Source organism: Elaeis guineensis, chromosome 8 (genome assembly GCF_000442705.2).
Source record: "Elaeis guineensis isolate ETL-2024a chromosome 8, EG11, whole genome shotgun sequence".
Taxonomy (NCBI): Eukaryota; Viridiplantae; Streptophyta; class Magnoliopsida; order Arecales; family Arecaceae; genus Elaeis; species Elaeis guineensis.
This window is the reverse complement of record NC_026000.2, coordinates 136,625,053-136,646,921: the sequence shown is the minus strand read 5'-3', so window position 1 is coordinate 136,646,921 and position 21,869 is coordinate 136,625,053. Positions and strand designations below refer to the sequence as shown.

Sequence of the window (21,869 nt, the reverse complement as noted above, 5' to 3'; positions counted from 1 at the left end):
TTTCTTTCCTCCATATAAATAGGTCCTAGGGTTTTAGCGGGCGGCCGAGGCCTGTCTTTTGCTACAGCCGCCGTTGCTGCCGTTGCTGCTTGCGTCTGGTTCCCTCGCTCAAAGGCCCTGCCCTCCTCCTCTTTTGATTCAATCATGGCCGAGCAGGTTAGATCTAATCTCTTCTATCTCCCTCCGTTCGCGAGTTTTTCCTCACCTTTTCCCTTGTTTTTTCGAGTGTTTTCTTTTAGAACTTTGCGGTTGCTTCTCTTTTCTTTTGATTTCGTATTATATTAATCAGATTTAGGCGTTTAATTTAGTTCCAAGCTCTTATTAGGACATATTTTTGACTTTCTTTAAATTTAATTCACACGAAAAGTATATTGTCTCTTGATAGGTTTTCTGAGCTTTGAATCGATTATTGTCCATGAGATCATCTGCGTGTTGTTGTGATTTTTCAGTTGGAATCTTGTGATAGTGTCATTTGGATATGTTTGAGTTATTCGTATCACAATACTGTGAATTATAAATCACCAGATCCTTTTTTTTTTTTTTTTCACATAAAGAATTCCTGAATTCAATTCCTTCCTGTTTTAAATAAGCATGTTGTCTGATAATTGAAAAGTTAGAATTGTCAAATCCACCCGCGCCCCCCCCCCAACACACACAGAAACAAAGATTTGCTGAACTGCACCATATAAAGTAATGAATGAGACGGCTCTTTTCTGTTTATTTTTTCTTGCTCAAGTCAGAGTATTCACAGTTCCGACTTTTTCTGCTTTCTGTTGCTTTAATCGATTTGCCTATGCAGACCGAGAGAGCGTTTCTTAAGCAGCCAAAGGTGTTTCTCTGGTAAGAGAATTGATTTGATAGAATTATTAGTTTTCATTAACAGTTGGGTACATATTAATCTGGTTTTTGCTGGGAATGTTCCAGCTCGAAGAAGGCTGCGAAGGGAAAGAAGCCTGGTAAGGGGGGGAACAGATTTTGGAAGAGCATTGGGCTTGGGTTCAAAACTCCCAGAGAAGCCATTGAAGGTCTGGGCTCTGACAATACTTTTTCTTATTGTGCTTAGATCTAATATCTTGAAGATGAATTTTATGTTGCTTCTGGATGGGTATGTCCTGGCCATGCTTTGGTGTCTGTTTGATTTATTTTTCAAGTGGCTGCCTATTATTTTGGAGTAATGGTTTTTGTGCTTTCGTGTTAAACTCTGTTGTATCTCTGCTATTATCTGGTCTATATGCAACTGTACGCAAGTTTTAGCTCCATTTTGCTGGTCTCATGATCTATGTGATGGGAAAATCGCAACCTCCACTTGGTGGTCAAAGATGTATGATGGGGATCTATTTCATTTGAACACGTAAAATTCAAGTTGGTGAATAGCTGCAATCAAGGGAGAGAAAGGGCATTTACTCCTGTGTATAGGAAGCAAGGGGTTATGAGGTCTATGTTGTTCTTGATGATCTTGTATGTGGGGTTATTGTAGTTCTTTTGTTTTCTGAATAGTAAGTGATATTGGAAACTGAAAATAACAATCTTTGGCAGTTTTAAAATGGTGGATCCTATTGATGTTAGCACAAAGTGTTGACCTTTGATGCAAAATCTTGCTCTCCTTCTAAGGTATCCTCTAGTGGAAGTGTTGGCACACCAACTGTCAGCTATTCCATGTGCTAAATAAGATTGTTTAAAATATTTAGGCACATCTAATCAAGTGTCACATTGTTTTCCTTTCTTGTAATTTGATAAAATGTTCTTTCGATATAAAGTACCATTTTAAATTTGATATATTGATACATGTGAAAAATATGCTTTACTAATTCTTTATATTGTAAGAAAATGTGATGGTTTCATTTCTTAGGTAATCTACCAACTTTGATTCTTGGAACTGTTTCAGAAATTTTGGTAACACTATGCTAGTCTGTCATATCTTTACTCTAGCTCTTGACATATTTGTGAACCATGGAAATGGAAGGATATGGTGGTGATTTTGTTTTGTATTATAGAGGATGTGAACATATCCAAGGCCCATGTAGCTTTGAATGAAACAGTGTAAGGAATGGATGATCTTTATCTTTTATTGGTGGTTATGATCGTACTATTATATGAATGGTGAGGTGAATGGTTGATTAGGGGCACACAAGCCATTCTAGCTTGAGCTGAGTTTGGTTTGCTTGTACTAGAGTGCAGCCAAGTACCCTTTTCGTACATGGGATTATCTTCATTAGCTAGTTATCTTTGCTTATAGAAAAAAATCCTTGGGCTTGCATGCCATCCTTGGTTACCCACAGTGGAAGTGAGTTGTAGGTGCAAGGAAGCAGGCTGCTCTCAAAAAAATTATGATCGGAAGTGATTGGGGAGCAGGTATTGATTCAGGTTTCCTAAGAGAATCTGAAACGGGTGCAGCCCCTTAGGTAGAAATTTTCTTTTACTAGGATGCTACCTACTACACTAGCTAGTTTTGACTTTCTTTGCTTTGTTGTACTATCCAAGAACCTTATGGAAAGGGAAGTATGCAAATGTTCAACTTCCGTCACCAGTCCAGTCACTTTCCCTTAGATTCTTTACATGTTTTACTATAAATACCTACTCTAACTATCTGTTGCATTCAGCAACTTGCAGTCTCAAACTTCAAAAATACATGCATATACATATTCCCTTTTTATTCATATACCACCATCAGCTATCACCACTTAGCTTAATTTGCAGGAATTGGTCTGTGCATCTATCAGTATTGTTAGGGGATTTAATCAGAAACTTGATTATGCTACAAAACCAACAATTTAGAAGGCATGGGTCACAAAATTTAGCACATAATACCTTGATATAGGCCCGTCAAAGGATTTCTAACCTGGATCTAAGCTGATTATCTCAGTTTTCTTTTTCTTTTTTGCCCTCTGAACCAATGACCTGGATACAACCATGATGTTGGTTTTGATGAACAAAATCTTACATCATCCATCCATTTATCCAATCCATCCATCCATCCATCCATCCATTTTGCCATGCCTCACTGAGAGGTATGAAGTGAAGTTGGTGCATAAATCTGAGTTCTTCTTGACTGATTCTTGAGGAGGCATTATTATTGGAAATTTTTGATAGACTGCATCAAGGCCCCTATTTGAACCCCCCCCCCCCCCCCCACCTTTTTTTTTTTCCCTCCCAGGGCACATATCATCTTGTCATTTGGTTTGTAAATCTCTTTCCATCATTATTGTTATCTGGGCAGATGAGGAATCTCATATTTTTAATGGGTAATTTGCATCTGAAGCATCTTAGTGATGTTACCTATTATCACCTTGGAGATCTGATGGCCCTTCACAATTTTTATCTCTTTTCTATTCGTTTTTCACTTTTTTTTTCTGATAATTGGGTGTTTTCTCTATTTCTTTCTTTATCTTGATAATGGGTGTTTTCTCTATTTCTTTCTTTATCTTTCTTTTTGATTTCTTGTGATCTAATAATAATTTCCACATTTTTACCAATTCTGCAAATGGTGGAAGATGTTCGGGTGAGATGATGATGGTTAATTGTTTTCCTATTGGTTTGATGGCCAAAATGATGGCTGTTGTTGTATTAGCTCTATCTGATCACTCTTTTTTTCTCTAATCCATCAAGCCTTTTGTTTCTATTTATAAATGCATGTTTTAATTAAAAAATATATAATTGTATTCTTTATCTTTTTATTATTGTGTTACACATGTAATTTGTGTCTGGAGTTGGGTATTTTATAATTATTCCTCCACACCTCTTAGCTCATCCCCACTCCCATCACCAACATCGACCTTCCATCCCAAGTGCCCTCAAATGAATGCTCCTAACCATTAATTGGGTTGAGTCGGGTGGGTTGCATAACCAAAGCTCCGCTAAGTCTGGTTCAGGATTTGATTCTTTTTTGCACCAATCCATAAGTTTGATTAGTTGGGTATATGCATTGCAGCTTTTTGATTGATCTGACTTGTTTATACTACAGGCCTAACTTGATCTGTAGAGCTGAACCTGTATAAACAGAACATTACGTTTTTTTCTTGATTAAGAATTAGTTTAGGTGTGAATATTCTATCAACTGTTCTTGCATCTACTTGGTCAATTAATTTTCAGTTCATATGTTGAACTTACTAAAGTTAGAAACATGTAAAAATGCAGCTGTCTTCTAGCAGCGAGAAGATTGAATTTCGCTGTAGTTTATAAGTTGTTTTTTTCTTTCTTTTGACAATAATGGGTGATCTTGCATGGTGTTGAACTTGTTAAACATTGCATCTTATCCATTCTTAAAATTTGTCCTTTTAATATATTTTTTGCCATTATAATGACCTTTTTAGTAAATCCTTTCATGCACTGTATTCTTGGGGCTCTATTTCAGAGCCTATGTGAACCTGATCGCATTCATCTGTTCACTGTTGATTCTTTTCCTCAAGTGCAGGAGTTCCTTTAGCGTACTTATGATAAACTCAAATCTTTATCACATGTTTGCATTGCAGTATTATCTATGCTATGATGTAGGACAAGGGAAAATAAATTGTGTAGGCTTCTGTTTGAAAATATGCTGAAGATCTTGTTTTACATTTTGATATGCATTAATGTATTGTGTTGGATGGGCTTTCTTTAATGGTTTTCATCTCTGTCAAGCGACTTGGTATGTTTTCCAATTTTATGAGTATTCTGATTTTCTTGTGTATCACTTTTACAAAAGAAACCCTATACATTAATATGCGGCAGTTGTGAGTCTTCCATGGAGGCATCCCATTGTTAGCTTTAACACGATGTTGAATTTTTAATTTAAACAGTATTTTTGTCTGAAGAAAAATTTAACATGAAATTCTTCATCCTCGAACAATGTCGATTTGCTGGCAGGAACCTATATTGATAAGAAATGCCCATTCACTGGTACTGTGTCAATTAGGGGTCGCATCTTGGCAGGCACATGCCACAGTGCGAAGATGAACAGAACCATAATTGTGCGCCGAAACTACCTTCACTATGTGAGGAAGTATCAAAGGCAAGTGAAAGAACATGCTGTTTTCTTGGTTCTTTGATAGATTGGAAATCAACTTGTTTTCCTCGTTTCCAGGTATGAAAAGAGGCACTCAAATATAGCAGCGCACGTATCACCCTGTTTCCGTGTGAAGGAAGGGGACCATGTAATCATTGGGCAGTGCAGGTAAGCTTCTCATAATTCTAGATATAATGGGGTGATGTTATGTCTTGCACATGCCAGATCTGCCATCAGCTCATATAGGCAATGCAGGTGACAGATCTGGCACCTTCTGAAATTTTCATTCCTGCCTCTGTAAGACAGCATTGCTGTGTTACATGAGCCAATTATTTCATCTCTGTATATTCTGGCATAATGGCATATAAAACAGCTTATTTCATTTTACCTTGATTATGTGAGACTCTGGTTTATCGTAATACAACGATGAAGGTTGGAAGATTGGTGCAGACATAGTCGCATTGAATTACTATCAACTGCATATGCAAATTCATTTAATTGTAGTGTTTGATCGTCTATTTGCCCAGGCCATTGGCGAAGACTGTAAGGTTCAATGTGTTGAAAGTCATTCCAGCTGGCTCAAAAAGTGGCGGCGGCAAGAAGGCTTTTGCTGCAATCTGAAGTGTTCTCGAGGTTCAGAGACCATTGAGATGTGTCCAGTTAGAACTTCTTATTGTAAGACTGATGTTAGAGCAGAAATGTTAGGCTTTTAAATTTCATTGTGGGTACATGCGTTTACTGAAATACTCATGTAAGGTTTTGATTGGATTATGGAAGTTTGAAAGGGTTAAACTTATGCATCGCGTCCAGAATTCTGAACCCCTATTTGCAAGGCCTTATGATACGCATATTTTGGAATCTGAACTCTTTTTGTGTGGGTGTCCCATAAATTTTCTTATAGTATGGTTTTCTATAGCGTTTTTATTGATAAACTATTGCAAGTTGGCTTGATTAAGTGCTATGATGTTTTTATGCCATCATCTGACCAGCTTCACTCAATTTAAACGTTCTGAAAAGAGTAGCTGGGAAAATCAGAATGAAGACAATTATGTTTTAACTCGTGGTTTTTCATGTATTGCCCAATTCTGAATATTTTTAGCTGGGAAATCAGACGAAAACCGTGCAAACGTTATTCATGAATTTTCATGCATCGGGCGTGCGACGTTTCGTGGCAGGTGAAATATTTGCACTTTGGCACAAGAACGGAAGGTTGTTGCATTGTTTTGGCCTTCTTCCCCAACCTCCCAAGGTAGCAGCTTCTATTGCTGTCAAATTGGTGCTCTGTATCATGCAACCTGCCATGCAGTATAACATTAATATCCTCAACCGTCCGATGTTAATCGGTGGAGGAGGAAACTTTGTGATTGGAAATCTGAAACGCCTAACAACGAGAGCTTTACAAACGTTAAATCTTGAGTTGTTCTTTAAAAATTATAAATTGGTTGTTAGAGTTGTTAAGTCATTTTAACACTTGTTATTACCATTAACTAATACTACTATTATTACTGTTGTTATTATCATAATTAGTGGTATAAGAGAAAGGATCAAATAATTGGAAAATTCTACTCAAATTAGGAACCTCAATACCATGATTTTTAGGTTCTATAAACTTCCACTGTCTAGGGCAATTGTATAGGTTGTAATTTGTAACTTCAAAGATAGTAACATCACAATTATCAAATATTTAGTTCTAGGTACATCTTTACTAGATTTATTTATTACATGAATACCTAATTTTCTCAAACCCAAAATACATAAATTATTAATTCACATGCTCTTCTTGATTCTGAATAATAAATGGAATATATATACCAGCAAAATACAGTTTTGTTGCATCAATGATCAGTGGCATTTTAGTTTATACATATAAATTACATGATACAATTCTCAGCATCAATCTATTTTATTTGCACGCACATCCATACCTAAACATCACAGCAGGCTCAAAGAACCCTGGATGCACCATCACTCCAGCTAATAATTTACAAACAACTCAAAATGTATACTTTACAAACTAAGCTCTTTCAACGACTCATTCCATCAATGACAATACAACACTTTGAATTTCTGCTAGGACACCTTCATAATAGAATTAGGCAACAAAATATGTGGACAAAGCATGTAGCATGAGCGTACAAAGGCAAAGTCTGCCTTGTTTAAGCTCCTAAAAGGCACCTAAGGCTATGAAGTCCTTCAGCTGATATGCTCCTTGGTACTCTAGTCCTGTGCACCCTCATCCGAGCAGGGGGGTCCAAGTGGAAGCATACCATAACTGCAGTCAGATTGTCCATAGCTCCTCGCCTTATTGCCTCCTCAACCAATTCCTTGCAACACAATTTCACATCATTGTGTTCTTGGAGCCTCCTCCGAGCAAAATCTACAGCATTTTGGTTCGAGAAGACATCCCATATACCATCACTGCCTATTATCAGGAACTCATCATCTTTCGTTAAAGTAATCATCCTAAGCTCTGGTTCAGCACTCAAGGGTCCACCACGCTCGCCAATACCTTTCATGCCCTCCAGATGCCAATCACCAAGAGCTCGGGTCACAGCCAGCTGACCATTCAAGTATCCATCATCGATGTAGCCACCAAGGGATTCAACACGATTTCTTTCCTTGATACAACAGGGCCTGTGATCCTTGGACATTTCTACTGCCAACCCAAGTCGAGAAAGCACAGCTCGACAGTCTCCAGCATTAGCAACTAATAGAGATCTGTCATTCCCATCATTAACAATTAATGTTGTGAACTCAATAATAGGAATCAAGGTGGAGCTAAAAATGAAAAACGAAAATAAGAAAATAAAAAAGAAACCAAAGATGAAAGAACCTAGATGCTAGAATATGATATTTTGTAAGAAAGAAAAGGGAGAAGTAATAATGTGCAGGTTAAAAGTTTGATGACAACATAGGAATGACTAGCTAAAAATGAAATATACTAAATCATTGAATGTATTTTAGACAACAAAAAGGTCTGCATTAGTTCATAATCCCTCATTAAACAGTATTATATCTTACACATATTTTTGCAAAGGTGGCTGGAAGAATATGTTAGAATGATATAACAAAAATTAAAAAATAGAAGGCACTGACACATATATAAGATTTAGAGCATTTGCCCTATTTTCTAGTCAATGAACAGTGAAGAAAAAAAAAAGGATCTTAAGTTTCAACGGATGGATAACTGACCTTCCAAATATCATTGCGGTAAGTGCCGTTGTCCCAGATGACAAGGTGGACTGAACAGCACATATCTTTGCAAACTGAGTATCAGTTTGCATAAATGATCTTGTAACTACCCTTTCAAGCTCGATAGGGAATTCAGCATCTTCCACAATGACCCTAGGTAAGTTGTCACGGACAAAATGTGCAGCACCTTTCCCTCCATGTCCATCAAATACCTGAACTCAGATATGTGAATCAAGTTATTTAAGGCAGTAAAGTACATGCATCACAAAAATGGAAACAATGTCAGAGAAGTTTGGATAATGCACATAGAATATTGTGCTATTCTCAAACTCAAGCAATAATCTGAGTTTTGTTACTATACAACAATGAAAAAAAGCTAACAACAGCTCCATTGTAATAACTAGGAAGGAAACCATAGCTATGTGGTCCACAAATTTGTTAAACTATTGTCAATGAATTAATGAAACGGGGCTATGATATCACAGGTATTGGTCATCCAAAAATCACATAGATGAAACTATGGTGGAGGCATTTACTGTTGTCACTTTCTAAAATAGTTAGGGCTGTAGAAAAACGCTGTCTATATTAGTTCAAAGTGGCACTTCTGACCCTGGAAAGTAGCAACATTAATGACAATGAAGCTAAAGGCATCAATAAATTTTACCAGGATATTAGAAGGCAATGCATAAAAATAAGAGATAGTGTTTCAATCATCCTTAGGTGGTTCATGCATTGCAAAAGGGGTTGTTATAGATGTCCTCATGTCCATACTGGGAACAGAAAGTAAGGAGATGAGAGCAAATTATGCCCAAGAATAAGGAAATAAAATTTCCAGAGGAAAAAGAATTTTTTTTCAGAAAATAAGGTACTAATGTTATTAGCAACTAGAAAGTTGTACAACATAACTAGGTAGAATCAATGGGAATATTGTATTGGAAAGGTTGCTAAAAGGATATTGGAGTATGTACTATAGAAATGCTTTAGGATAATGAGGAACTTAAAAGAATAATTTTCAAAGGGAATTTCATTGAGTACCAAACATCCTTTAAAAATTGTATAATATGAGTATTGTACTACTTCTTTTCTAGTTATGAATTCTGAGCACAATAGTCATCATATAAACACTTAAATAAAATAAAATAAATAAATAAAAAATTGAAAGAATGCTCTAGTTAAGCCCAAACTTTAGCTAGGTGGCATAGTTAATCCCTAGAATCAGTAATTGAATACAACTATGTAAGTTAGATTCCAGACAGTTAAATACTCCTTGGACTATTGGTTGGCACATGTAACAATGCAGAAATGTGTGCATATCCTCATGTTTTGCTTAGAATAAATCATGTTGTCCTAAAGACTGTAAACATCATTTGGTTTTAACTTTTACTTTTATTCATGAAATCATAAATGACGGAAAATCAATGGATTTTTTTTTGGATAATATTGAAGAATTAATTTCACTAAAGTCCTTTTTTTGTCCAATAACATCTGCTATCATAAAAAAGTTTTAGTTGATTATGCTTACATTAACTGAAGAGATATAGCATGACTTACAAGTTAGCACATAATATGCGAGGAAAAAATGACCAATTGGGACTTACTCCATAAAAAGAAACAGTCTCCTGATCCAGTGAGTGATAACCATACTTCTTAGCTAAGTCAGAGATGCACACATGGGTATCTTCCATATACTCCCGACTGCCAATATCAGACCAGTCCCCTGATCGAGTGACTGGGACAAAGTCTATTAACAGGTTTTGCTTGCTGTCTATGGCCACTGTACTCTCACATATTCTTTCCATCTGCAACAAATCATGATAAAATTAAAATAGAAAGAAAAAAGTGTGTTTCTAAGAATATGCCACCAAAGTTACTGCAGAATATATATAATATCAACTAGATAAGCAAGTTTTGCCCAGTTCAAGCTGACAAAAATCTCAGCTGACCACAGCCAACAATGTTGCTCTGGAACCACCTATACTCAAGGAACCTGAGCCGAGCCGACTATAGGTTTGAATGCATATGCATACACATATCATTAAATAATACAAATATACAAGTCTATTCTACACATGTAATGTTTCAATTTAAATGCATTAAATCATCATTGTTAACAACTTTATCTTCTAGTTTCATTCTTTCAAAAGCAAGGTGCCACAGGCAGTCTCTGTGCCTCATGTGGATTTTGGGCTTCAGTTAGTGAAATGTCCAAATTTCAGAAGCATAATGCTAGACAACCTTGAAAGGGAAACTCAGCTCAAAGAATCTGTCACATTCTGAACAAAATCCGATACTTTGATACTGCAATCATTATTCTCAAGCTGTTCCCCATAAATCAAGCCAGAATGGATCGATTTAAGTTTACTGGCCAAGCCATCAGCAACATTACTACATAATCAACTTTCTGCAAACTTTGGTCAATAATTTATCTATGCAACCACTTGTGCTGCATGGCATATCTTGTGCAAATTCTATTTTATTAAGCTTTCATTGTAACTTCTATAATGTGTGGAAAATCCTTTGCAACATAAGAATAACAAATATAATACAGGAGTACAACTTTAAGGCATGTGTAACAAAAGCAAAGGGAGGGAGATGAATCAATTGATATAGATTATATTGGTTACACGTATAAATTATATGCATGTTCAAGGATGCCAAGATATACAACAAAGAAAAACTAAAGTATTTAGTCCTGCTGAAGTCCCCAGACAGCCTTTTTTTTTTTTGAAAAGGTCCTCAGTAATGAGACATAAAAACTCCTTTTTTTATTTTATTGTCATTCCAGTTTACATAATAAATCTTAAATTAAGAATGAACCAATGGACAATAAATTATACGCATGTTCAAGGATGCCCAGACACACACACACACACAAAAAAAAAAAGAGCTAAAAACCTAATCATGACACTAGGAAAAATGCAAGGTTGAAGCAACTGGGCTAGAGCTGACAATTAAGGGACTGGGACCAAGCAAGCCAAGATTAAGTTACCCCAAAATTGCAAATTCACTTGAGAAGCAAAAGCTCCTATAAATACTTCATGGACACAGACGAAAGATCTAGAGACCAGAAACAACAAAGACTCGTACTAATGCTGCGCTGCCAAAAAACTGTTAAAGAATTGCAGGAATAGGGTGCAGCATATAAATTACTGCATCTTGCTTAGTTTGAACCAGATTCTAGTTAGACGATGAGCACAACCCATACGGTAGCCAGCCACTAAAGGTGAATTAAAGCAGGCTTCCTAATTGAAATAATAGAATATGGTTTTGCCTATTCAGGAGAAATAGTTCTCAAGTCAAACTGACCAGCTATGCTTTCGGTGCAATAGGTGAAAGTATGGACTATGGAGGTTAAACATTTCATCATAACTGCACGGAAGGATCAGGGAATGGAAACTTTTATCAGATGATTGGCTAAGCAATACAAGGGAGGTAGCCATCCTATCATTGACTCATGTTGGTACCAGGAATGCTAATCTATATCACACAAATACATAACATAGAGCTATTAGGTTTTCCACTACAATCTATGGAACCTGGAGCCTATTTATACCTGCTCCAAACTTGTAGGCCTCCAGGTCGGCACAGGTCCAAATATAGACCTGTAAAACTTTTCACATCTAGGTCTAAGTCCAGTAAGTGTACTCAACCTGGACCTAACGTGATCATATGGTACGTTAGAGTATGGGATTAATCTTTATGAACCAGCCTTGTCCCACACCTGATCTGCAGCAGATAGTTATTTGGTATGTATTGTATATTTTTGCATAGTTATTTGGTATGTATTGTATATTTTTGCCCCTAAACCCATCAAATTTCTTATAAAATTTATTAACCATGCTGTGACATGAATGGAATTTAGCATCTCAAATTATGATACTTGCTTGGGACCCAGATCGGGACCCAATCCAAACCAATGGGCATCAGGTCACATATGGGTCTTGATATGCCCAGACTCAACTCATAGACTTGATGGGTCTTATGAATCGCTTGTATCCTCATCCACCTGCTTCTTGGATGTAAAGGTTTGGGTAAAAATCTAGATGTGAAAGCCCAACAGGTACTGATATGGATTGAGAGGTACGCAGACCTCATTTGACCAACAGCACCCTGAGCCTGATATGATATGAGCCAGAGTATGCTAAGAGCAGCATAAAAAGGGTGCGGTCAAAGAAGTAAACCTGTAAATGTAGCTTTTCTAAACATCGGTTGTCAATCAAATAAAAAGAAGGATACCTCTACTGAGGAATAAAGGGACGCTTTAGCATATTTATCAACAGAAGTAATTTTTAAGATAGTCTTAAGTATTTCTTTATTATTCACAAAAGATCACTCACCAAAGGTATGGATCTCTTCAGGAAAAGGTAATCATGCCATGGTTCCAAGAAATGTTCACCAGAATGGCGTAGCCAGAAGAATTAACAAGACCAGCTTTTGAGGAAAGCAGCTTTCAAGTGAAACAAACAGACCCTTGAAAAACAATAGCAGAATATATGTTCCTACCAAAACATTAATCCAACTCTTTCCCAAGCATCTAAACTCCATAATATTTCGGCACATCCTTTAGTACCAGTATATAGAACCCATAAGATCTCTTATGTCGGAAAATATATAGATTCACACAAAAACATATGGCTACTTAAACTAGGTAGGGCTCAAATCTGCGGTTTGTTTAATAGCTACAACGACGATTTTACTTCTATACATGTTTGTAAAAGGAATAGGACAATTAACCACAGACAATTACAAGTTTGTAAAAAATGATTGAAATTTCTTATAAGCAGAACATTGTAACATATATTTGAACAAAACTCGACATGCACTTCAATTGATCAACAACCAAAGAGCTTGAATGTAAAATTCAAATGCTTTGTATGGGTAATAATCATATATTTCTTACTCTATTTCACAAAACCAATAATCATTATCAAATCTCAAAAAATGCAACAATTAAATTTTGTGAGCTCCTTATCAACAAAAAATCACCACATGCACATGATTAAAAAAATACCAAAAAAAGAGGAGGGAGTGTCAGCTGATAATAAAATCTCCTACACTACTTATTACAAACTAACTAAATCAATGTTTTACATATGTATTGCACAAGTCAGAACGAGCATATCCTACCATATAGGGAGGGAACTAATATAGTATACAGGTGCGATATGACACAATACTGGGACATGGTGTAGGTGTTATTCCAACTTTGCACCTCTGCTTGTGTTAGTACAGGGGTGCACCATGCCATATTGTATCAGTAAGGTACCGGCATGGGACCTGGTACTAAGACATAAAACCTTACTTAAATCACACCAACCCCATACTTAAGTACCATTAGAGAAGGAGGCATTAAAAAATCCAACATGCATATCATCAAGAATGCTTATCTTAGAACAGAACTTTTTCCATAACTAGCCTTGAATTTACAAAGTGCTTATCCCTTTGATGTACGAGTTAATGAATTGATGATGAGCTTTTCATCTTTGTGTTATTTGTTTTTTAAAATACTGCATGCTCGTTAATGAACTAATTTTCACTCAAACTGATAAAGAAAAGCAACCATAAGTTGAAAAAAATGAAAATAAACAAAATTATGCGCTAAAGAAAGTCAATTGCAGCAACATATAATTGAAATTAATCCAAAGAAACCACACCTATAAAAGCCAAAAGAAAACCCCAAAGATGTGAAATTTCTATCAAAATCCCAATATTATACTCCATAGAATATTAAAAAAAAAAAAAAGAACCCACCAATACAAATCCATCCCAAATCTAAACAAAAACATTTAAAAGCAGAATTTTAGTGAAAAATAGAAAAGTAAGAAGGTTAAATCTTACATGAGACTCAGCAAGATTAGGACTTTTCTCCTTCTGGGTCTTGTAAAGGCTCAAAGATTCCATCTTGATGCCAGCCTCATTTGAATTCTCCATGGACATGGCTATTTCTCAGGAATCTCAATCATTCAAGAATTATACCAAGAAAGAAGAGGAGAATAGGATAGGAAGAAGGGGAGAAAAGGAGAGAGAAGATTCAAATAAAATCTCTGAATATCTCTCGATGTAGGGAATGGGAGGGGAAGAGTTTTGAGATTCTTCCAGGAGTTGGTGGGATTAATACTAGAAAGGGAAGTAGAGAAGAAAAGAGAGAATCAAGATATTTCTGAGTGTTGTTGGGATCGATACTAAAAAGAGAGATGTTTTGTTTTGAAAACAAAAAGCAACAGTTCATGCATGAGGGGCTTTGCCACATGTTTTAAGACTAAGATCTAAGCTCTGGTCACCTATACGTGAGCATGGAGTATCTGTAACCCAAGTTGCCATCTAAGTAAGTCTCTTTTTGTTTTTTCCTCCGGAATATTTCAAATGACACTAAAGCTTGCCCATAGCAGAAGATGGGTGCAATGGCCTTATTTGCTAAGTATACAAGATCAAAAATTTTAAGACCAAATGGCATCAAATTGAAGGAAAAATTGGATACATAAGTTTTTCCATGTCTTGACTATCATGGACCATTTAAATTAGTGAACCAACTAAACTTATCATCTTTCATGAATTTTTAAAGAATTTTAGCCAATTAATACCATCTTAGAATACTTATAACAACAACTAAGATCATTGACAGGTAATTCTGTTGTCATTTGCCTATTTAGGCCTTATATAAGCATTATAGGAAACGATAAGAAATCATAATGGAAAAAATACTGCACATATTATTACAAACCTTCTATAATGGCATGTCATTAGGCAAATATAAGCTGGAGGCAACATAGATAACCAAAAATAGTGTGTGCATAAAACTTCTATTGCAGATAATCCATGCCTTAATCTGTCAAAACTAAATGTCATCCTAAAGCACATTTCTAACAAATAAAAATAATTGAAATACCAAAACGAAAAGGTGAAGCAATGTTGAAGAACATACTTAACCAACAATCTCCTTGCTTCTATGGCCTCATCACGAAGTTTTACCATGCTAAGTAACTAATGTAGCAGGGGCCAACTCATCTCCTGGGTCAAACGACCAAGATCTTAAAGAGGTAGGAGTGAGGAAAGCTTACCAGGTGTGAGACTGATCTCCAAGATTCTAGAATTCCATTATTAACATTGCTAGGTGACTAATGGTTGATAGATTTCCACAACAGATAAACAGCCACATGTTAACCATTTGTATTTCTATTCACATGAAGTAGGTCTTTTCTCATTATTTGTATCCTTAATCAAGTCACAGGCAGCCAAATTCCCCGCTACTAGCTTCAAAAAAAACAAAGTATTGCATAACAATGCTCCACCGACTAACATCAGCCAAATGCTTCTAATTTTCACCACGATCACAAGTAACATGAGCAGGGACCAATCAAGACCACGAAGAAGAAAAGAAATAAGCAGCATAATATTTACAATTACAATCCAAGTATAAGGATATGATTCTCAGCATCCATGAATTTTCCTCAGCCACCCTCTGTAGATCCTCCTTTTTTTTCTTTTTCAGACACCAATGGATGACACATTTATTATAATCAAACAAAGAAGCAATCGATGCCATCCATCAGATAATATTACTTGGAATTTTAATACCTACTTGAGTGGGGTGTCCATAAGAATACCATGACTTCTATTGTTTTTGCGCCTGTAATCTTTCTCTACATGTTCATCTATCTTCCTGTATATATTGCCTGATCTTTGCCTCTTTCATACCTAAAGATGCTTCCTCAAACATAGATCACACATGTCCAATGTTAGTCGCAGCAAAAAATTTTTCTTAACCATCCAGTTAGGCTTAAAACTTTACTGGGATTAAAGTCTAGATAACTACTCATGTATAGAAACAGGGTATGGTCAAGAAAATATAACTTGCATGCTTAGCTTTTATAGACATCATTTGCAATAGCAAATATAAGATGCATCTATTCACAGGAATAAGAAAGCATCTATCAAAAAAATCTGATTTCTAAGATATTTTAAATATATCTTCATCATTCGTAGAAGGTTAGTCAAAAATCATATGGGCTTCTTCAAGAAAACAAAGCATGTCACAGTAAAGTTTAGAATAACAAGCCTTCAGGGAAACCAGCTTTTCAAGGCTTTTTCAAGTGAAACAAGCAGCCCCACGGAAAAAATACTTGCAGCGGAAATTTAGGTCTTTCTCTGACAACTTCAAACTTAATACTTGTGCACATACTTCCTTGTCAGAAACAGAACACAGAAGAAATACTTCTAGACAAAATAAAACTAAATATTTGTGGTTTGTTTCCTTACCATGATGACAATTCCATTTCTCTGCATGCTTTTGAGAATACAAGAGGATCATTTCCCAGAGTCTCAGGACATCAAGAAATGATTGAACTTTCTTATAAAGCAGAGTATTGAAACATCTCTTTCTTAACATGCACTCAAATTGATCAACAGTTGGAGAGCCTAATTAAGGGAAAAATTCATATACGTTGCACAAGCAATAGAGTTACATATGCTTCTTACTATATTTGGCAAAAACAATGATCATCATCAAACCTCAGAAATAGGCAACAATTAGATTTTGCACACATCCTTATCATCAACCAAGCACAACAGCCACAGATAATGAATAGGGTACCAAACAAAGAAAGGTTGTGAAACTATGATCGTGAAATATTTCCTTTGATATTGATAATAAACTGGTTAAAATAACAACAAATCTCAGACTTAAGCACCATTGGAGAAATAGCATTTCAAACCGGACATCAAAACTATCAAACTCTCCCCTGATTATAAAAAAAAAAAAAATTGGGCCCGATTTTAATAAATGCTCGTCCCTTTGTATGGATTCTCAACCTTTTTATTTGAAATAGAATTACATAGTGCCTACTAATGGAACTAATTTTTGCTCATGTACAAAAGAAAAAGCGATCGCAAGAGAAAAAAAACCATAAGAAACAGAACTAGACTCTAAATAGAATATATTGCCTCGACTCTGAAATTGGAATTAGTCCAGAGAAACTACTCATATCTGTACAAGAACAAAGCCAAAAGAAAACTCAAAAGAAGAGGAGTTTCTGTCCGAGCAAACGAATACTTTACCACCCAGAATCTAAAACATGAAGTTGAAAACATTAAAAAAGAAGAAATTTAGAGAAAAATACAAGAAGAAGGTCCAATCTTACATGAGCCTTGGCAAGATCAGAACTTTTCTCATTTGGGTTCGTGCACCGGCCCAAAGTTTCCATTTTTTCACCACCCTCGCCTAAATTCTCCAAGCACATGGCTATACATCAAGGAGCCTCAGTGATCCAAGAACTATACCAAGAAAGCCGAACCAAAGAAGAAAGAGAACACGGGAAGAAGAAGAAGAAAGACAAGGGAAGGAAAGGGGAGAGAAGATTCGGAGAATATCTTTGGAAATATCTTGAGGTGGGGAATGAGGGTGGGAAGGAGAGGAATAGGATTAGATTACGAGCAATTTAGTAGGAGAGGATTTTTTTTAAAGCGGATGGAAGGCAAAGAAGACGAGGGGGAAGGAAGTCAAGATTTGTTTTTTAAACAAGCGTAGGTGAGATTTATACCGGAGAGAGATTTTTTTTCCTTTTTTTTCTTTTTTCGAATAAAAAAAAAATGGCAAGGGGCTTCGCCACTAGTCAAATTCCTGGGTTTTAATCTTCCAAATTTTTCTAATACTGGAGATATGTTGAAACTGTTCTAGAGTATTTCTAGATATTTATAATATATTATAAAATTCTTGTATCTAGAATATTCTAAGTGCTGGATATACATGTACGGTAGATAGCTAATTCTAACTAATTTAGTCTCTACCCTAGATCTATATAAAAGAGAGAGATTTTTATTTTGTAATAAATTTTCAAGAGTATGTAATCTCTTCATCATAAGAAAAAAATTATTTTCACTTCTTGTTCATTCTTTCTTTCACTCTCTTTTTAGAAAAAAAATTTTACTTAAAAAAAAATATTTAGTTTTCTACTCAAACATTATCTGATCCCTTCAAATATTGAACAAGATAAAATTGATAAACCGGTGATAGCAAGGTATCTTTAACCAAAATCGCAATCTAACTAAAGATGTTTTCTTTCATTGACAATATTTTTATTTAATATTAAAAGCTTGAACATAGAATTTCATCCTAATAGAAGCTTAGTGCAATTGCATTATTAGCTAATTATATATATATATATATATATATATATATAACATCAAAATTTTGAGACCAAATGCCCTCAAATTGAAGACAATAGATTAGGTTTGTTGAAGTTTGACCGGCATGGATTAGTTAGATCAATAAACTAATTAGACTTTGTCATCTTTAGTGGCTTTAATAAGAACTTTAGCCATTTAATTCTAGCTTAGTAATGATTATAACTATGACAAAGACAATTCATCTATGGTTTTTGTTTTTTGCTCCTGTTCTCCATAAATTAATGAGATACTGCATACAGATTTATATTGCAGATATCGTGTGCACAGAATTTATGTGTTTCCTCACTTTTATTTCTATTTTTAAAGAAACAAATTTTTACGATCAAAAACTTTGATAATTTATCAAAAAAAAAAAAAAAGATTTCATCGTACATATTGTCCAGCCTAGTTCATGTTCTTCTTGAAATGTTTTGAAAACAAGAACAGCACCATACAAGTCGAAGGATGGTGTTGTGTGTTTGATTTATGATTCCAGGCACTTAACTAGGTATAACTTTCAGAAAATTAATGATAATTTGAAGAATATTGATATTTGAAAAAAAAAAATAATGCTATGCTAAGAAGCAAATTTATTTCAAGCTAGTTCTCTGTTTAACAATCAAAGGACCTATCTTCTTTTCACTTAAAAAAAAAATGGAAATAGACTAAACTAATAAGATCCTGCTCATTCTATCCCATCAAACCTTGGTACCCTCATTTCTTGGAGCAACCAACCAAGGTCCTGCAAAGGCTCATCGTGTGTGGCAGTGATCTCTCATCATGTATTAAAATAAATTATTGGGTGCGCAACGGTCGATAGATTTCCACAAGTCATATGCGGCCACACGTAACCATCTTTATTTCTATTCATATAAAGTATTCCTTTCTTATTACTTTACATCCTTAATTGAGTCACCGAGTTCCAAGTTCCCCAGCACTGCCTTTCAAAGATAACAAAGGGCCATTAAGTAATCTGCGTTACAACGCTCCATCAACTAACACAGCTAATGGCTTCTTAATTATCTCACTACAATCAAAAACAACATAAATAGTGACCAAGCTACACTGCTAAGAGATGATACAAAACTAGTTTTATGCACGCTATATCGAAATAATCTTTACAATCATAGTCCAAAATTGTCCGATTCTTCTTGTCCATGAAGCTTTTCTTTCAAGTCTTTTTTTTGTTGGAGCTTCTCTGTTTGTCCTCCCTTTTTTTTTTTTTTCCAAGCCATTTATGCTCTAATCGTTTAATTATTATAATAAATAGAGTAAGCATATCCATGCAATCCATCAGATAATATTACATTGTCCTTCTAATATCCCCTACTTGAGTAGGATGCTCACAAGAATGAAGAATCCCATGCCTTCTGTTATACATTAGCCTATATGTCATGTCCAATATTAGTCATGAAAATTAATATTTGTTAACCATCCGATTATGCTTTAAAATTCGCTAGCTTAATGGAGTAAATATATATCCATGTATTAAAATTTAAAAAATATATACGGCCTAAGGAACCATGATGCTCCAGTGTTCCCATGAACATTGTAAGGCAGTCACTTGTTTTAATAATGAGTCAAGTGGCACGCAGTTGGTGGATGGCAGACAAAGCACGCCAACTTGTTCTAGGGTGGACCCAAAAATTACTAAGTTTTTGATGGTAATGGGAGGAAAGGAGTCGTCAGAGAATGGAATGGAACATATCCTTCAGTGCTTTCTCCAATGATTCATGTTCTGATTCAACCGGCAATACTTTTAACATTGGCAATTGGAGAAGAGTGGATTGCCAATGAAGTTCCAATATTATTTGTCTTTATTTATAGCTTTTTCAGATTAAATAACTCTTCGTGATGCACTGGTGATAGGTTAGATGTGGGCCATGAGATGTTTGGTATGGTACTGTGGTTATAGTGGTCTTCATGTGGAAAGTTTCTCGTTTTTCTTCGTCCTTTCTCTTCCGGGGCCAAGAGACTGCACCAATTGGAGTCAACTCATGGTTCATATTTAGTAGCTGGGCATTAACTTACGACAACGTTAAGGAGAAGTTTTGACAGTTTAATTCTTGTTCACCTAAATTCCAAATAATTTCCTTTTTTTTTTTTTTGATAAATACAGTTCATTCTTCTTTTCTTTTGAAATTGTAAGGGGAGACGGACTCCCGTGAAAAGCTATGTAAGACTTCATTCAATAAGACCACAACCCAAGCAAACGTTAAGAATAGGATTGATAACCCACAGGCAGGAATATCACTAGCAGCGTATCCACAAAGAATGTACATATATAACAGTTATCTACGACACTCACCCACAAACTCATAGTGGGTCAACCACAAAGAGTTTACCTAGTTGAAAGTGAAATGAGTAGTAGTAGTAGTATACATCTTCGTGAGGAGATCTACAATCTGCTCAATAGGGGAAGATAAGGAAGTGACAGTATATGTGGATAAGGATGACAGACAAAATGACAGTCAATCTCTGTATGTTAGGTTCGTTTGTGAAAAATAAGATTTTTAGTTACTTAAATCATTCTCGATTATTATAATAAATAGAGTAAGAAGAAAATAGGGTGACACTCATACCAAAAAGAAGCTAATAAGGCCAAACAACCTCCATTGAAATGCTAGTCATAGCATAATACTCAACCTCAATGTGAAAATGAGACATGATATCTTGCTTCTTGATCCTCTAAGAAATGAGAGAATCTCCAAGGCAGCTATAGAAGCTAGTGGTAGACTACCAACCAATAGAATTATTAGCCTGTCATCATCAATATAAGCTTAAAATTGAGAAGTTGACTTTGAAGAGAAAAAAGAAAATAAGTATGCAAGTAGCAAAGAGTGCATAGCATAATAGCGTAATGAGTAGAACAAGAGCATTAACAAACTGACTGACAATACCAACAGTATGCACAATATCAGGTTGAGAGATAGTCATGTATACAAGAGCACTAGCAAGTTGGCAATAGCAAGGAGGATTGGAAAGTGGCTCCTACTTGATGGATGAAGTTTTTGTTGAAGCTCCATTGGTATATTAGATATGCAAGATTTGGTCATATAAACAAATCAATCTAGTCAAAGGTATACTTTCATTTGGTAATAATTACCCCAAAGAAGAGTAAGTAATCTCAAAATCTAAGTGAATAGTGATAAGGAATGAGATCCTTCATGTCAACTTTACATTGAAGATGCTAGTTCAAACCCTAGATGGTGGAAGTGTCACAGTAATAATAATCATGTCATCAGTATAGAAAACAAGGATAGAATGCATAATCCTAATAACTCTCTATAGAGCCAACTAGAAAACAAAATATCAAAAATGCTCAAACCTAGCACGAGATGCCTATTTGAGACTACAAATAGCACAAGGATGACAAACTTTGTCAGCAAGATGTGAGAGCTAGGTGGAGATTGCAAATAGATCTTTTTGGAAAAATCATCATGAAGAAATACATTCTTCACATCCATTTGATAAAGATGCCACCAAAAAAAATAGCAATAGTAATCATAACATCGATAGAAGTTGTTGCTGCAAA

The 21,869-nt window shown here is 35.4% G+C and overlaps 2 protein-coding genes and 2 non-coding genes across 10 annotated transcripts; 3 read left to right on the top strand and 1 right to left on the bottom strand.

Annotated features, from left to right (window-relative positions):
* Positions 1–9: 9 nt before the first annotated feature.
* LOC105049411 (small ribosomal subunit protein uS17) lies at positions 10–5,779 on the top strand. The gene is made up of 6 exons (XM_010929042.3): positions 10–156; positions 800–840; positions 925–1,025; positions 4,843–4,987; positions 5,060–5,149; positions 5,509–5,779. The coding sequence occupies exons 1-6, from the start codon at positions 145–147 to the stop codon at positions 5,600–5,602; spliced, it is 483 nt and encodes a 160-aa protein (XP_010927344.1). The 5' UTR covers positions 10–144; the 3' UTR covers positions 5,603–5,779.
* Positions 3,210–3,307, top strand: LOC114914482 (small nucleolar RNA Z101). The gene has a single exon (XR_003801739.1). It is a non-coding gene; the product is annotated as a small nucleolar RNA Z101 (small nucleolar RNA).
* LOC114914485 (small nucleolar RNA Z102/R77) lies at positions 3,498–3,584 on the top strand. The gene has a single exon (XR_003801742.2). It is a non-coding gene; the product is annotated as a small nucleolar RNA Z102/R77 (small nucleolar RNA).
* A 1,011-nt stretch (positions 5,780–6,790) lies between the features above and the next one.
* LOC105049410 (probable protein phosphatase 2C 27) lies at positions 6,791–17,699 on the bottom strand. Of its 7 annotated transcripts, none has more exons than XM_073262028.1 (5): positions 17,311–17,699; positions 15,749–15,877; positions 9,772–9,972; positions 8,174–8,385; positions 6,791–7,699 (listed from the first exon to the last, which is right to left on the bottom strand). In XM_073262028.1, exons 3-5 carry the CDS (start codon positions 9,970–9,972, stop codon positions 7,138–7,140), a joined length of 975 nt encoding a protein of 324 aa, XP_073118129.1. In that variant the 5' UTR covers positions 15,749–15,877; positions 17,311–17,699; the 3' UTR covers positions 6,791–7,137. The 7 variants fall into 7 exon arrangements, with proteins under 7 accessions (XP_073118129.1, XP_073118128.1, XP_010927341.2 ...); XM_073262027.1 differs by having other exon boundaries at positions 15,753–15,877; XM_010929039.4 differs by having other exon boundaries at positions 15,749–15,868.
* Positions 17,700–21,869: the final 4,170 nt, after the last annotated feature.

Excerpts from the sequence above, each read along its gene's own strand:
- LOC105049411 (XM_010929042.3), top strand. Across the intron at positions 841-924 it reads CAGCCAAAGGTGTTTCTCTG|CTCGAAGAAGGCTGCGAAGG; the intron begins GTAAGAGAATTG and ends GGAATGTTCCAG. Across the intron at positions 5,150-5,508 it reads GTAATCATTGGGCAGTGCAG|GCCATTGGCGAAGACTGTAA; the intron begins GTAAGCTTCTCA and ends CTATTTGCCCAG.
- LOC105049410 (XM_010929036.4), bottom strand. The coding sequence starts at position 17,409 with ATGTGCTTGGAGAATTTAGGCGAGGGTGGTGAAAAAATGGAAACTTTG. Across the intron at positions 8,386-9,771 it reads AGACTGTTTCTTTTTATGGA|GTATTTGATGGACATGGAGG; the intron begins GTAAGTCCCAAT and ends ATCTGAGTTCAG. Across the intron at positions 7,700-8,173 it reads ACCGCAATGATATTTGGAAG|ATCTCTATTAGTTGCTAATG; the intron begins GTCAGTTATCCA and ends TGGGAATGACAG.